The sequence below is a fragment of the Canis lupus genome, chromosome 1 (genome assembly GCF_011100685.1).
Source record: "Canis lupus familiaris isolate Mischka breed German Shepherd chromosome 1, alternate assembly UU_Cfam_GSD_1.0, whole genome shotgun sequence".
Lineage (NCBI taxonomy): Eukaryota > Metazoa > Chordata > Mammalia > Carnivora > Canidae > Canis > Canis lupus.
Window position 1 is genome coordinate 119,940,481 of NC_049222.1, and position 12,741 is coordinate 119,953,221.

The 12,741-nt window shown below is 52.2% G+C and overlaps 1 protein-coding gene across 1 annotated transcript in view; it reads left to right on the plus strand.

Annotated features, from left to right (window-relative positions):
- Positions 1-12,741, plus strand: part of RHPN2 (rhophilin Rho GTPase binding protein 2) — a 57,907-nt gene that overhangs the window by 34,359 nt on the left and 10,807 nt on the right. The window contains 6 exon segments of the mRNA NM_001003008.1: positions 4,196-4,273; positions 4,574-4,698; positions 6,703-6,869; positions 9,110-9,297; positions 9,713-9,869; positions 11,693-11,812. Of these exon segments, the coding sequence (NP_001003008.1) occupies positions 4,196-4,273; positions 4,574-4,698; positions 6,703-6,869; positions 9,110-9,297; positions 9,713-9,869; positions 11,693-11,812 (835 nt within the window).

A 12,741-nucleotide genomic window follows, 5' to 3' on the forward strand; every position in this document is an offset into this window, starting at 1 on the left:
CTGGTGGCTTTGGGGGCCTACGTCACGTAACCATCTCTCCAGGGTTTCTTTCTTTCCCTTTTTTTTTTTTTTTTTTTGATTAAAGATTTTATTTATTTATCATGAGAAGCTCAGAGAGAGAGAGAGAGAGAGAGAGGCAGAGACACAGGCAGAGGGAGAAGCAGGCTCCCCGCTGACTAGGGAGCCCAATGCAGGACTTGATCCCAGGACCCCAGGATCACGACCTGAGCTGAAGGCAGACGCTCAATCACTGAGCCACCCGGGTGTCCCTCTCCAGGGTTCCCTGGAGAAGCTCCTTCTCCTTCTTGACCCTTTAGCTCTGGGGTTCTAATGGCCCTGGAGGTTCCACCCCTGTGGTTTCCCTTAACCCTGCCCACCCCACTGTATTAGCCCTTTCCTTAAATTTGCATCGAGCATGCCATCTGTGGGTGCCACCTTCTTCCTGTCTGGACCTGCTGGGTGCTCCAGCCTTTCCCACTTCTGTGGAACCCTGGCTTTTGTTATACACCCGATTCTTGAACCTACTTCCGCCTGTTTCTGATCCATGCCTGGTTTCATTGTCTATCCATTGCTCACTGTTTAATCCCTGTGTCTTTTATTTATTTATTTTTTTCCCTGTGTCTTTTAATAGCGCTTAGAGCAAGCCTCCTTTATTACTATGCTTTTCCACATGTTCTTGGCTTTTTCTCTCCTACATTTTTTCTTCCATATTTTGTTAAGTTTCCCCAAAATGGTACCTGGGGTTTTGATTGACATTTCGTTAGATTCATAGCGTACTTAGGACAAAATTGTAGCTGTGTAATATGGCACGTTTTCATCTATGAGCATAATATTTCGAATTGTTGATGTCAACAAATAGCGAGTCTTATGGGGGCAGGGACCATGTTTGTCTTATTTTAAAAAATGATTTAATGCTTGCCATTTGCAACACATGGGTGGATTTGGAGAAAATTATGCTAAGTGAAATAAGTCAGAGAAACACAAATACCATATGATTTCACTCATATGTGGAATTTAGGAAACAAAACAAAGAAAGAAAGAGAAAAGAGGGGATCCCTGGGTGGCGCAGTGGTTTAGCGCCTGCCTTCGGCCCGGGGTGTGATCCTGGAATCCCGAGATCGAGTCCCACGTCGGGCGCCCTGCATGGAGTCTGCTTCTCCCTCTGCCTGTGTCTCAGTCTGTCTCTCTCTCTCTGTGTCTCTCATGAATAAATAAATAAAATTAAAAAAAAAAAAAAAAGGAGAAAAGAGACCAGCAAAAAAACAGACTCTTCACTATAGAGAACAAAAGGGCTGGTTCTCAGAGGGGAGGTGGTTGGGGGGACGGAGGAGACAGGTGAAGGTGATGAAGAGCACACTTATCATGATGAGCACTGAACAACGTATAGAATTGTTGAATCACTATATTGTGCACCTGAAATTAATGTAATGCTATAGGTTGACGATACTGGAAATTAAAAAAAAAAAAAAGGCCTTGATGAATACGTGAAAGAATGAAATAACTTAGGTCTTTCAGTAAAGTTTAATGCCTAGCTGCTTAATGAATTTAATTTTATCTCTGTGAATATTGTACTTTTGTTAAGATATTGGGATTGGGAAGTTATTGTTTCCTTGTTATATTTTTCTAACTGGTTATGGGTTATCTAAGAAGGGAAGAGTATTGATTTATATCTATTAACTTTGTGGCCATTTCACTGAATTCCTATTATTTTAGTAGTTTCTCTTTCTTTTTTATTTTAGTAGTTTTTCACTTGACACTCTAGGTTTTGTGAATATGCCATTATTTTGCTAAAAAAATCTGTTATTTCTTTCTTTCTAATATTTGTCTTAATTTGTTGACTAGAGAATTCTTAGAATTATGTCCTATAAGAGGATTATGTTATATAATCCTTGTCTTATCCTTGATGTTTACAGTAGGTTTCAGGTAAATACTTTTTATCCTACTAAATATGTTTGATCTAGCCTAGGAATGCATTTAGAATTTACCAGAAATCTCTTGGACTTTTGTGAGGCTAACGTGAAAGTTTTTTTTTTAAACTTATTTTAAGTATGATTTGTCTCCTAATTTTGAGAAAATTTTTGCCAGTGTCCACAGCAGAAGTTGACAGAGCAATATGCTGTCCTGAAAAGGATGGAGTCTCTCTCATCCTTGAGCGGTGCCCCCTAACACTGCTTTCGGGGATGTCATCAGAGAAGCCCTAGATGAACTTTGTCCTCCAGATCATTTTTACATAATTTTTTTTTTTTAAGATTTTATTTATTCAGCAGAGACACACAGAGAGAGAGTCCGAGACATAGGCAGAGGGAGAAGCAGGCTCCATGCAGGGAGCCCGATGTAGGATTCGATCTCAGGACCCCGGGATCATGCCCTGAGCCCAAGGCAGACGCTCGACCCCTGAGCCACCCAGGCGTCCCTACATCTGACTCTTGATTTCACCTCAGGCCCTGGGATCGAGCCCCATGTCAGGCTCCTTACTCAGCAGGGAGTCTGCTGGATTCTCTTCCTCTCCCTCTGCCCCTTTCCCTCCTTGCATGTATGTGCTCTCGCTTGCTCTCTCTAAAATAAATAAATCTTAAAAAAATTTTTTTAAAGTCATGTTATAGATTATTTTGTGGCATATGAAAATGTTTGCCATGCTGCCAGTGCAAAAAGAAAAGCACAGCCAATTTGTATATTCATTCAACAGAACCTCATTTTTATACGACGAGGGCGTGTGAGTGTGTGTGTGCGTATGTGCATGGAACATAAAAAAGCAGGAGGGGTTTTAGTGTAGAAAGCGTGTGATGAGAATATACGCACAGACACTTGAAAAAACCTAGTTGAACATGTCTGTCCTCAACTTTGCTGCAGCCACGGAGAGCCGGCGCTTACGGCAGATGTTATGCAAGAAGCCATCTCGGTGCCCCTTATACTATTTTTAGTTTTGTGTTTTCCCCATCATCCTTGCTGTCTTCTAGTATATGATATAATTTATTTATTTGTTTGTTTTGAAAGTTTTATTTATTTGAGAGAGAGAGAAAGAGAGAGCACAAGCTGGGGTGGAGGGGCAGAGGGAGGGGGAGAAGCAGACTCCCCGCAGAGCAGGGAGCCCGATGTGGGGCTCGATCCCAGGACCCCAAGGTCATGACCTCAGCTGAAGGTGGATGCTTAACCCACTGAGCGCCCAGGCGCCCCCTAATTTACTTGTTTGTTGTGCCTGTTACTTACTGTCTGCGTCCCCTTGTGAGCATAGATGCTCCATGAGGAAATGTCTTTGCTTTGCTCACCGAGGGGGCCCAGGCACATGAACAGTGCCTGGCATATAGCAGGTGTGCACCTGTGGCTGACCCAGCTCGCGGGGTGGTCCTCAAACGCTGGACCATGGACTCGGTTAGGGGGTCTCTCGGGTGCTTCGTTTGTGGAAGTGCCCAGAGCTGCTCTCACAGCGCTCCCCAGCGCAGATCCTGAGGCTCGTAGGCTCCTCACAGGCCCTAGACATGCGATTCCTTTGCCAGGAAGCCCCTGGGCCCAGCTATTGAAGGCAGCCCGTAGCATGAACATCGGAGCCCCCGGGTGCCTGGGACATTTGCCAGAATTGTTCGGTGTATTGTCACTTGCACAGTCGCTTACATGTGCCGCAAAGACATTGCATTGCATTTATTTTTTTAGTAGGCTCCGTGCCCCATGTGGGGTTTGAACTCACGACCTCGAGATCATGAGTTGTGTGCTCTACCCACTGAGCCAGCCAGGCGCACCCCCCCCACCCCCGCATAGACCTTTTAAAACAAAAAAACAACTTCAACCTTCCTTTTTACCGAAGCGAGAAAAGGAAATCTTTAAAATATACATACAGGGGGATCCCTGGGTGGCTCAGCGGTTCAGTGCCTGCCTTTGGTCCAGGGTGTGATCCTGGAGTCCTGGGATCGAGTCCTGCATTGGGCTCCCGGCGTGGAGCCTGCTTCTCCCTCTGCTTATGTCTTTGCCCCTCTCTCTCTATCATGAATAAGTAAATAAAATCTTTAAAAAAATAAAATAAACTATACATACAGTTAAGAAAATAAATCCCACCGTCCAGAAAATCACTGTTGTGTGTCATCTCCTGGTTTTGTGAATTCTACATGTGTTTTTAAAGCAGGGGGGCACATTAGACATCCTGTTTTATCTGTTTATGGCTTGCAGTGACAGCTTATGGCATCTCATCTCCCTTTTCTTGCAGGATTTCATCCTGGAACATTACAGCGAGGACAGCTATCTATATGAAGACGAAATAGCAGACCTGATGGACCTGAGACAGGTGCGGTGTTGGGTGCGGCGGGGAGGGTGGTGCCTTCAGAACGTCCTGTTAGGGAATCGGGGGTGGTGGGAGGTGATAGGGAGGTGCTTTAGGAACCATCCCTTCCACCTGGCACGTAAGAAGATGACAGCAAGGGACAGACAGGCTCCCTGGCAGGTCTGGGGCAGATTCCGGGACTCAGCCCACCCCAGCCCCTTCCACCCCTCCTAGGCTCCGCGGACACAGCGTGTGTGACACCTGCCCAGGTGCCGCGTCCTCACCTGCTTCCCCCCACCTCGGGGGCTCCTTTCTTCTCCCCAGGCTTGCCGGACGCCCAGCCGGGATGAGGCCGGGGTTGAACTGCTCATGAGCTACTTCATCCAGCTGGGATTTGTGGAGAGCCGCTTCTTCCCCCCCACCCGACAGATGGGGATCTTGTTTACCTGGTAGGTGCCTGGGCCTCTGCGCGCCCCACCCCCCCCCCCCCCCCCCCCGCATCCCGGAGGCCCTCCTGCAGCCGCCACCCACTCTTGCGGGGGGGGGTCCCATTTCCGCAGGGGAGCCTAGAGACAGGGCGATAAACGGGGCTTAATTTATGAAGGGGACCCAAGCAGACCGGGGCTGCCTGCTTCTCGGAACAAGTGAGCCGAGGAGAAGAGGCGTTTTCTCTGTGCTTGTTTTATTGTTGGGGAAACACGGAGGCTCTGAGGTGGAACTAACAGGAAGCGAGATCCTTCTTCCAGATGGGACAGGGGGTGGGGATCGGGTTTTGTCCCAGTGACAAAGGGAGCGACACAGAAATGGATCAGCTCTTAGAAACCCACGTGGAACGTTCCAGTCTCCTCCAGAGTTGGTATTTTCGAAGGCGAGTGTTGCTTAAATGCTTAAATACTTCGGAGGTGCGGCACCGCTTCCCTGAGTGTGCCCTGCACGGGGGACAGGAGGGTGACCCCCTCGGGGCACGGGGCATATCAGAGCCACGTTGCCCATCAGAGCCACGTTGCCCCGCAGCCGGTGGCTAGGGATGCCTCCTTTTGAAAGGACAAGCACCTGAGTTTTGCTGAAGATGCCTTAGCTGCTACTCAGACCAAAGGGGTACAGGTGGTTTCTCCCATTGATGGGTTAGGAAGAAGCAGCTTCACATCCCCGTCCTGCTTGATGGGTGGACTTTAAAACAAATCCCGAGTCTTTTAGATTCAAGAAGAATGATGAGGGGCGTGTAATGCCTCTGTTTCATTTAGGAGACACACACACACACTTTTTTTTTTTTTTTAAAGATTTTATTTATTCATTCATGAGAGACAGAGAGAGAGAGGCAGAGACACAGGTAGAGGGAGAAGCCTGACGCAGGACTCGATCCCAGGACCCCAGGATCACGCCCTGGGCCAAAGGCAGGCGCCAAACTGCTGAGCCACCCAGGCTGCCCTACACACACATTTTTAATATTTTTTAGAGGGAGAGTGGGGTGGGAGGGGCAGAGGGAGAGGGAAAGAGAGAATCTTAGGCAGGCTCCGTGCTTAAGGGGTTCGATCTCACAACCCTGAGATCATGACCCGAGCTGAAACCAAGAGGCAGACGCCTGACTGACTAAAGCCGCCCGGGCGCCCCGAGAGAAGACATATATTTTTAATACACCTTATGTTTTAGAACAGTTTCAGGTTCACAGCAAAGGTGAGAGATTTCCCGTATATCCCCTACCCTGCTCCCCACGTTGTCACCCAGAGTCCACAGTTTACACTGGGGTCCCCTCTAGGGGGGTAGGCGTTCCGTGGGTTTTGACACAACGTGTAAGGACACCTGTCCACGTTATAGGATCATGCAGAGTAGTTCCGCTGCCCCACGACCCTCTGCTCCAGCTCTTCATCCCTCCTCCTCTCCCGCAACCCTGGCAACTACTGACTGTTTTTTGTCTCCACTGTTTTGCCTTTTCCAGAATGTCAGATAGTTGGAACCCTACAGTAGGTAGCCTTTCTCAGATTGGCTTCTTTTCACTTAGAAACCTGCATTCCAGTTTCCTGCATGTCTTCTCGCGGCTCATTAACTCATTTTTGTAAAATTGCTAAATGACGCTCCGCTGCCTGGTTGTGCCACGGTTTATTTATCCGTTCCCCTACGGAAGGACACGTTGGTTGAGAAGCCTTATTTTTGTGTGAGATTGTGGGTACGGTTACTCGGGTGTCACCAGGCCCGTTGTCTTGCTCGGACACAAAAGCTTCATCGCATGTGCATCTGTGAATTTCATTCAAGAAATAGATTTTGCCCGGTTTCACCGCCAAGCGGTGTAGAAAGCCAAATAATCCGTATTCTCACAACCCGTTTCTTTCTTTCTTTCTTTCTTTCTTTCTTTCTTTCTTTCTTTCTTTCTTTATTTATTTATTTATTTATTTATTTATTTATTTATTTATTTATAATTATTATTATTATTATTTAACCCGTTTCTTTTAAATTAGGTATGACTCCCTCACCGGGGTCCCGGTGAGCCAGCAGAACTTGCTGCTGGAGAAGGCCAGCATTCTGTTCAACATCGGAGCCCTCTACACACAGATCGGGACCCGGTGCAATCGGCGGACCCAAGCTGGGCTGGACGGTGCGGTGGACGCCTTTCAGAGAGCCGCAGGTGGGTGTCCGGGAGGGCTGCCGGGTTAGAGCCCTGGCCCCCCCGGGTGGCCCTGGGTACCACAGTGGAAGACGGTCTGTGGGCCTTCCCCAGGCCCGGGCTCGGGCTCGCAGGCCTGTAAGGGCCAGGCGGGTTTCTGGTGCTCGTGTGTCTTCCTACCGAGGAGAATTGCGTAATGGCTCAAGCCCTGATGCCTCAGTCTGGGTATGGCTCACGTACACAGGGAATCCTGTGGTTACCGATTTATCTTTTTTTTTTTTAAAGATTTTATTTGTTTATTCACAAGAGACACAGGAGAAGCAGGCTCCATGCAGGGAGCCCGATGTGGGACTCGATCCTGGGACCCCAGGATCACGCCCTGGGCGGAAGGCAGATGCTCAACCACTGAGCCACCCAGGGGCCCCAGCACCCGTCCCGATGCCTCCGCTGTGGGGAGTCACTCCCAGCAGGGAGCTTCTGGGGTGTCTCGCTTTGCTCTGCAAGGCCGTCAAGAACCGTAGCTCTGTCGTTTTGGCTGATGGGGAAGTTGCTGGTGTTAAAAAGACTGAGATTCCGTGTGGGAGTGGATTTTGTTCGCTGCCAGTCCTTCCCGGGGCTCGTTTTCTTTCTGAGGAATCTAAAGCAGGTGTGCGTGGTGACCCATCTCTAAGACTACAGCAGTGTAGACAACGGGAAGCTTCAGGACGGGGGAGCAGACCCCAGCAGGGAGCAGACAGCCCGCAACCACTGCCATCTGTCCGCGGGGCAGTGTCTGGTTTGCAGCAAAACCAGAGGAACCAGTCCGATGGGATTCATGTCAGAGATTTTATTTCAGCCTCCGGTGGATCGCCGGTTAGTGCTGTGACAGTTAATTTTCTAACATGTAAGAAAAGCCAGCTAAGGGCGACAGCAGGAAAATTTCCACTGGTCTTTCCTGAGGTCCTGGGAAAAGCCCCGAGTCTCATCACGACCCGGTGTTAGGTGTGAGCGCGTCCCCCGCAGGGCCCTCCTGCCCTCCTGCCCGTTTTCTGCTTTCACCCCCGTTAGAGGCCTGGTCGTGTACGGAATGTCTTACCGTCGTCCCAGGCGGAGCGGGAATAAACAGGGGGCAGGCTGGTTTCCTCGCTTGATACGGATGTACGTGTTTTAGAACAGAATCTGATTTGTTTTTTTTTTTGTTTTTTTTTAACTAAGACATACAGACGAATGCGACCGTTTGTAACCAATTTCAAGCGTTCAGTTCACTGGCATGGAGTACGTTCATGTCGTTGTGCAACTCTCTACGGCCACAGCTTTGTCATGTGCCCCAGGCCGAAACTCTGGGGGCGCCCAGGTGGCTCCGACAGTTGGGCGTCCAGCTCTTGGGTCGGCTCAGGTCCTGATCTCAGGGTCACGGGATCAAGCCCTGTGTCGGGCTCTGTGCTCAGCGTGGAGTCTGCTTGAGGTTCTCTCACCCTCGGCTCCTCCCCTTGCCTGGGCATGTGCTCTTTATTTCTCTCTCTCTCTCTCTCTCAAATAAATAAGCGTAGTCTTCAACCTGAAACTCTGGGGATGCCCGGGTGGCTCAGCGGTTTGGTGCCTGCCTTCGGCCCAGGGCGTGATCCTGGGGTCCCGGGATCGAGTCCCACGTCGGGCTCCCTGCATGGAGCCTGCTGCTTTTTCTGCCTCTCTCTCTGTATCTCTCATTAATAAATAAATAAAAATTAAAAAAAAAAAACCCAAAAAACTGAAACTCTGTACCCATTAGACACTAGTCCCTGGCAACCACCATGCTACTTTCTCTCCCTGAACTTGACTCTTCCGGATGCCCCATCTCACAGAATCCTAAGCTCTTTGCCCACGTGACTGGTTTATTTCACTCAGTGTCACGTCTGCGTCCATGTGGTACCATGGGCCACGTACCTTCCTCAAGGCTGAAAACCATTCCGTTGTATGAAGGAACACACCACATTTTGTTGAACCGTATGTCGATGGAGGTTCGGGTGGGTGTCTACCTTCCGGCTCTTGTGACTGATGCTGGTGCGAGTGTGGGTGTACAAGAGGTATCGGTTTGCCTCGGTTTCCATCTGCTTCTGATTCTTTAGGGTGCACACCTGGGAATGGAATTGCTGGATCTTATGGTAACAGAACCAGATTTTTCCCAGTGCTCCTGAACGCCGGTTCTTTATTTTTGCTTCTCCCCTTCTCTGGGCTTTGGAACGGCGTACGGTGGAATCAGTAGGATCCCCCCGGCTAACGTGCGAAAAAATTTCCCATCGTAGGGGTTTTGCATCACCTGAAAGAGACGTTCACTCACACTCCGAGTTACGACATGAGCCCTGCCATGCTCAGCGTGCTGGTCAAGATGATGCTTGCACAAGCCCAGGAGAACGTGTTTGAGAAAATCTGCCTTCCTGGGATCCGGAATGAGTTCTTCGTGCTGGTGAAGGTGGCTCAGGAGGCTGCCAAGGTAAAGCCCTCCTGGCTCCCGTGACTTTTGGGGTGGGGGGGGTGGGCGGATGGGTTGATGTGGGCCCCCTGGAAGCGGTGGGGGGGGCCTCCCACGGCAGCTTGCCCGTGACCTGGGCAGCGTGCCCGCCCTGGACAGAGCCCTGGCTTGCATTTTCTTGGCAAGTCGCGGTGTTTCAGCTACGGATCACTGGTTCCATCTGCAGCTTAGCCTCCAAAGCAGCCTAATGACAGTTTCCTCATCTCCCTGTTCACTGTGACGCTGAAAGACCTGGGAACCCTTGGAGCCGCTCCCAGACCCTGGAGCAGCTTCTGGCAGGGCCGGGCCAGAGAAGAAAGGTCTCTTTTTTCTGCAGCCTGGGTGCGTGAGCACCCCTGGGCCGGGCCCCCCCTTCCCAGCGTCCCTTCCGTTTCAGGTGGGGGAGGTGTATCGGCAGCTGCACACGGCCATGAGCCAGGCCCCGGTGAAGGAGAACATCCCCTACTCCTGGGCCAGCCTGGTCTGCGTGAAGGCCCACCACTACGCGGCCCTGGCCCACTACTTCGCAGCCACCCTTCTCATCGACCACCAGTGTAAGGCTCTGGGCTCGGGTCAGGGTTGTGCTTCCAGGACATTCTGCGCTGAGTGAGAGCTGTCTGCCTGCCCCGGAGATGCCCACAGCCTGGGGGGGGGCCAGCGTGGGATTGGGGGGGTGATACGTTCCCGCTCTGTTGTCCTCCTGGCTGGGATGGAGCAGACTGCTCCAAGGAGATGACGTCTCCCCTGGAGTTGAAGCCAGGGCTGGGACCAGCGCGGGCCCCCGTGAGGCCCTCGCCTAGGCACCCAGTCTCAGGGGGGCCCCCAAACTCAGTATTCAGGATAACGTTTGGAGGTGATATGTTAAATGAATCAAATCTCATGGCTCCCTCCCCCTCCGAAATCCATGGTGATCCAATTTTTTTTTTTTTTTTAAAGATTTTATTTATTTATTCATGAGAGACACAGAGAGAGGGAGAGAAGGCAGGGACACAGGCAGAGGAAGAAGCAGCTCCATGCAGGGAGCCCAATGCGGGACTTGATCCCAGGTCTCCAGGATCATGCCCTGGGCTGAAGGCTGGCGCTAAACCGCTGAGCCACCGAGGGATCCCCAATGATCCAGATTTTTATTTTTATTTATTTATTTTTTTTTAATTTTTAATTTACTCATGGTATAGAGAGAGAGAGGCAGAGACACAGGCAGAGGGAGAAACAGGCTCCATGCAGGGAGCCCCACTCAGGACTTGATCCCGGGACTCCAGGATCGCGCCTTGGGCCAAAGGCGGGCGCTAAACCTCTGAGCCACCCAGGGATCCCCTGATCCAGATTTTTAAATAAAGACTACAGATCACTAACGAGGCTGTGCTGACGACGTCGGAGCCCGAGGCAAAGAGGAATTTTGATGTTTATTCATCAGGCGCTTCTTAGCGTCCATTTTTGGTACCTAGGAAATTGTATGAAACTGTCACGTATCCTGACTGCCGAGTTTTGGTGCCTTCTAAAATTTTCAGCCCGAGATCAGTGTCTTGCTCTCCTCGCCCTGGTTGTGGCTCTGATCTGACGTCGGGGTGGGGGCGGGGGGACCTCTTGTAATTAGTTCTAATCAAGGTTGCCCCAGAGCAACGAAACGGGTGAACTCTGGAGCCACGCTCCGGGTTCGTAGCACGGCTCTGCCGTTTACCAGCTGTGAGATCTGAGCCTCCGTTTTCACATCTGTAAAATGGGGGCATGAGGAAATCCTTTCTCACAGGGGCTGTTGTGAAACTTATGTGCCTGTGTGCAAAGCTAAATAAACAGCGCCTTGTAGCTAGTGGGCTCCCGGGAAGTGGTGCTGCTGCTGCTGCTGCAGGGATTCCCGGAGGGTCTGTGGGAGGGGGCGAGCCGTGTAGACCAACAGCAGCGCAGCACTCCGGCACTTGCGGTAGCAGGACAAATGGGGCAGCAGTTGGACTCCTGGTGTAGTCACGGAAGGCTTCTCAGAGGTGGTGACATTGGGGTTGGACCTTGAAGTCCGAGGGGCACTTTTGCAGCTGAACCAGGAGGGAAGGGACGGCCAGAGCATGAACCCCCAGCCGAGCTCTGGAACGGAGGCTGGAAGTGTTGAGGTGGCTGGAGACGGGGGCGTGTGCCAGGGAGGGGGGTGCTGGGAGGGTCCGTGAGGTGGGTGAGTTTGGCTCTGAGCCCTGGAGGGCACCTGGCCCCAGATAGGCGAGGACTTGTGAGCTGGGGGGCTGGGTTTGCGTCCAGGGGCAGCAGGGAGGCCTAGGACCATCCCAAGTGCTGGACGGCATTAGAGAAGGCAGGAAGCGGGGCGCGGCTGGGAGACACCTGTGCAGGGGCGCGTGCACCAGGAGGGGCCTGCCCGTGGCTCTCGTTGCAGTGAAGCCTGGTGCAGATGAGGACCATCAGGAGAAGTGCCTGTCCCAGCTCTACGACCACATGCCAGAGGGACTGACGCCCTTGGCCACCCTCAAGAGCGGCCACCAGCGCCGACAGCTGGGTACGTGGCGGCTGTCCCGCCTCCTCCCTCGGCAGCCCCCCACCCCTACCCCAGTTTGATGCCCAGTGGGTTCTGCTCACCAACCGCCCCAGACAGGTCCCCAGGGCAGGGCTCAGAGAGCAGGGTGTCCTGGGTCATCAGGGCCACTCCGGTGCGGTCTGCAGCCTCAGCGGCTCCTGGGGCTGCAAGGGCCCGGTCCTTCCCCAGGTGCAGCCAGAGCTCTGACCAGCCTGCCACGCCCTCGCCGCCTGGGGTGCGGGGAGGGGTGGGGGGATGGCCCCTGGTCACCCGCGTGTAGGACGGCACATTTGTTAATTTTTTGCTCTCCCACCTAAGAACTGGTAAGGAGAGGTCATGGGATGGTCTCTGCGGGGTATCAGGGAGGATGCCTCTTGCCATGTGTGAGCCTGAGTTCCTCTGCTCCCCAACTCCCCCCCCCCCCCCCACAGACGCACTTCCCCGCTCCCTGCCAGCAGCTCCGGCCTTCCAGATGCACAGGCCAGGAAGCCGGGGCTCCCCTTCTGCCTTCTTTCTCACCCCACATGTGGTCAGCAAACCCCCCTGAGGCTGCCTAGACAGCGCGACCCTTACCTACACCCCGGTCCAAGCCACGTGCACGGGGGGCTCGTTAACATGCACCGACTCCCCCGAGTCTCCCGCAGCCCTGTCGGGCACGTGTAGCATGATCCCCGTTTTGCAGTTAATGAACCAGGGGCCCAAAGAGGTCACGTGGCCCATAACTGGTCCCCGTGCTTTTTCCTCCTCACTCCTTCAGACCCCGTTCATGTGGGTCACGTCACATGAGCTCTCTGCTCACATCCTAACGGGCTCCCATCTCACCCAGAGTACGGACGGGAGCCCTCACCCTGCACTTGTAAGGCTGGACACGTCTGACCCCTCTCCTCGGCCTCATCCCCTTCCTTTCGCCC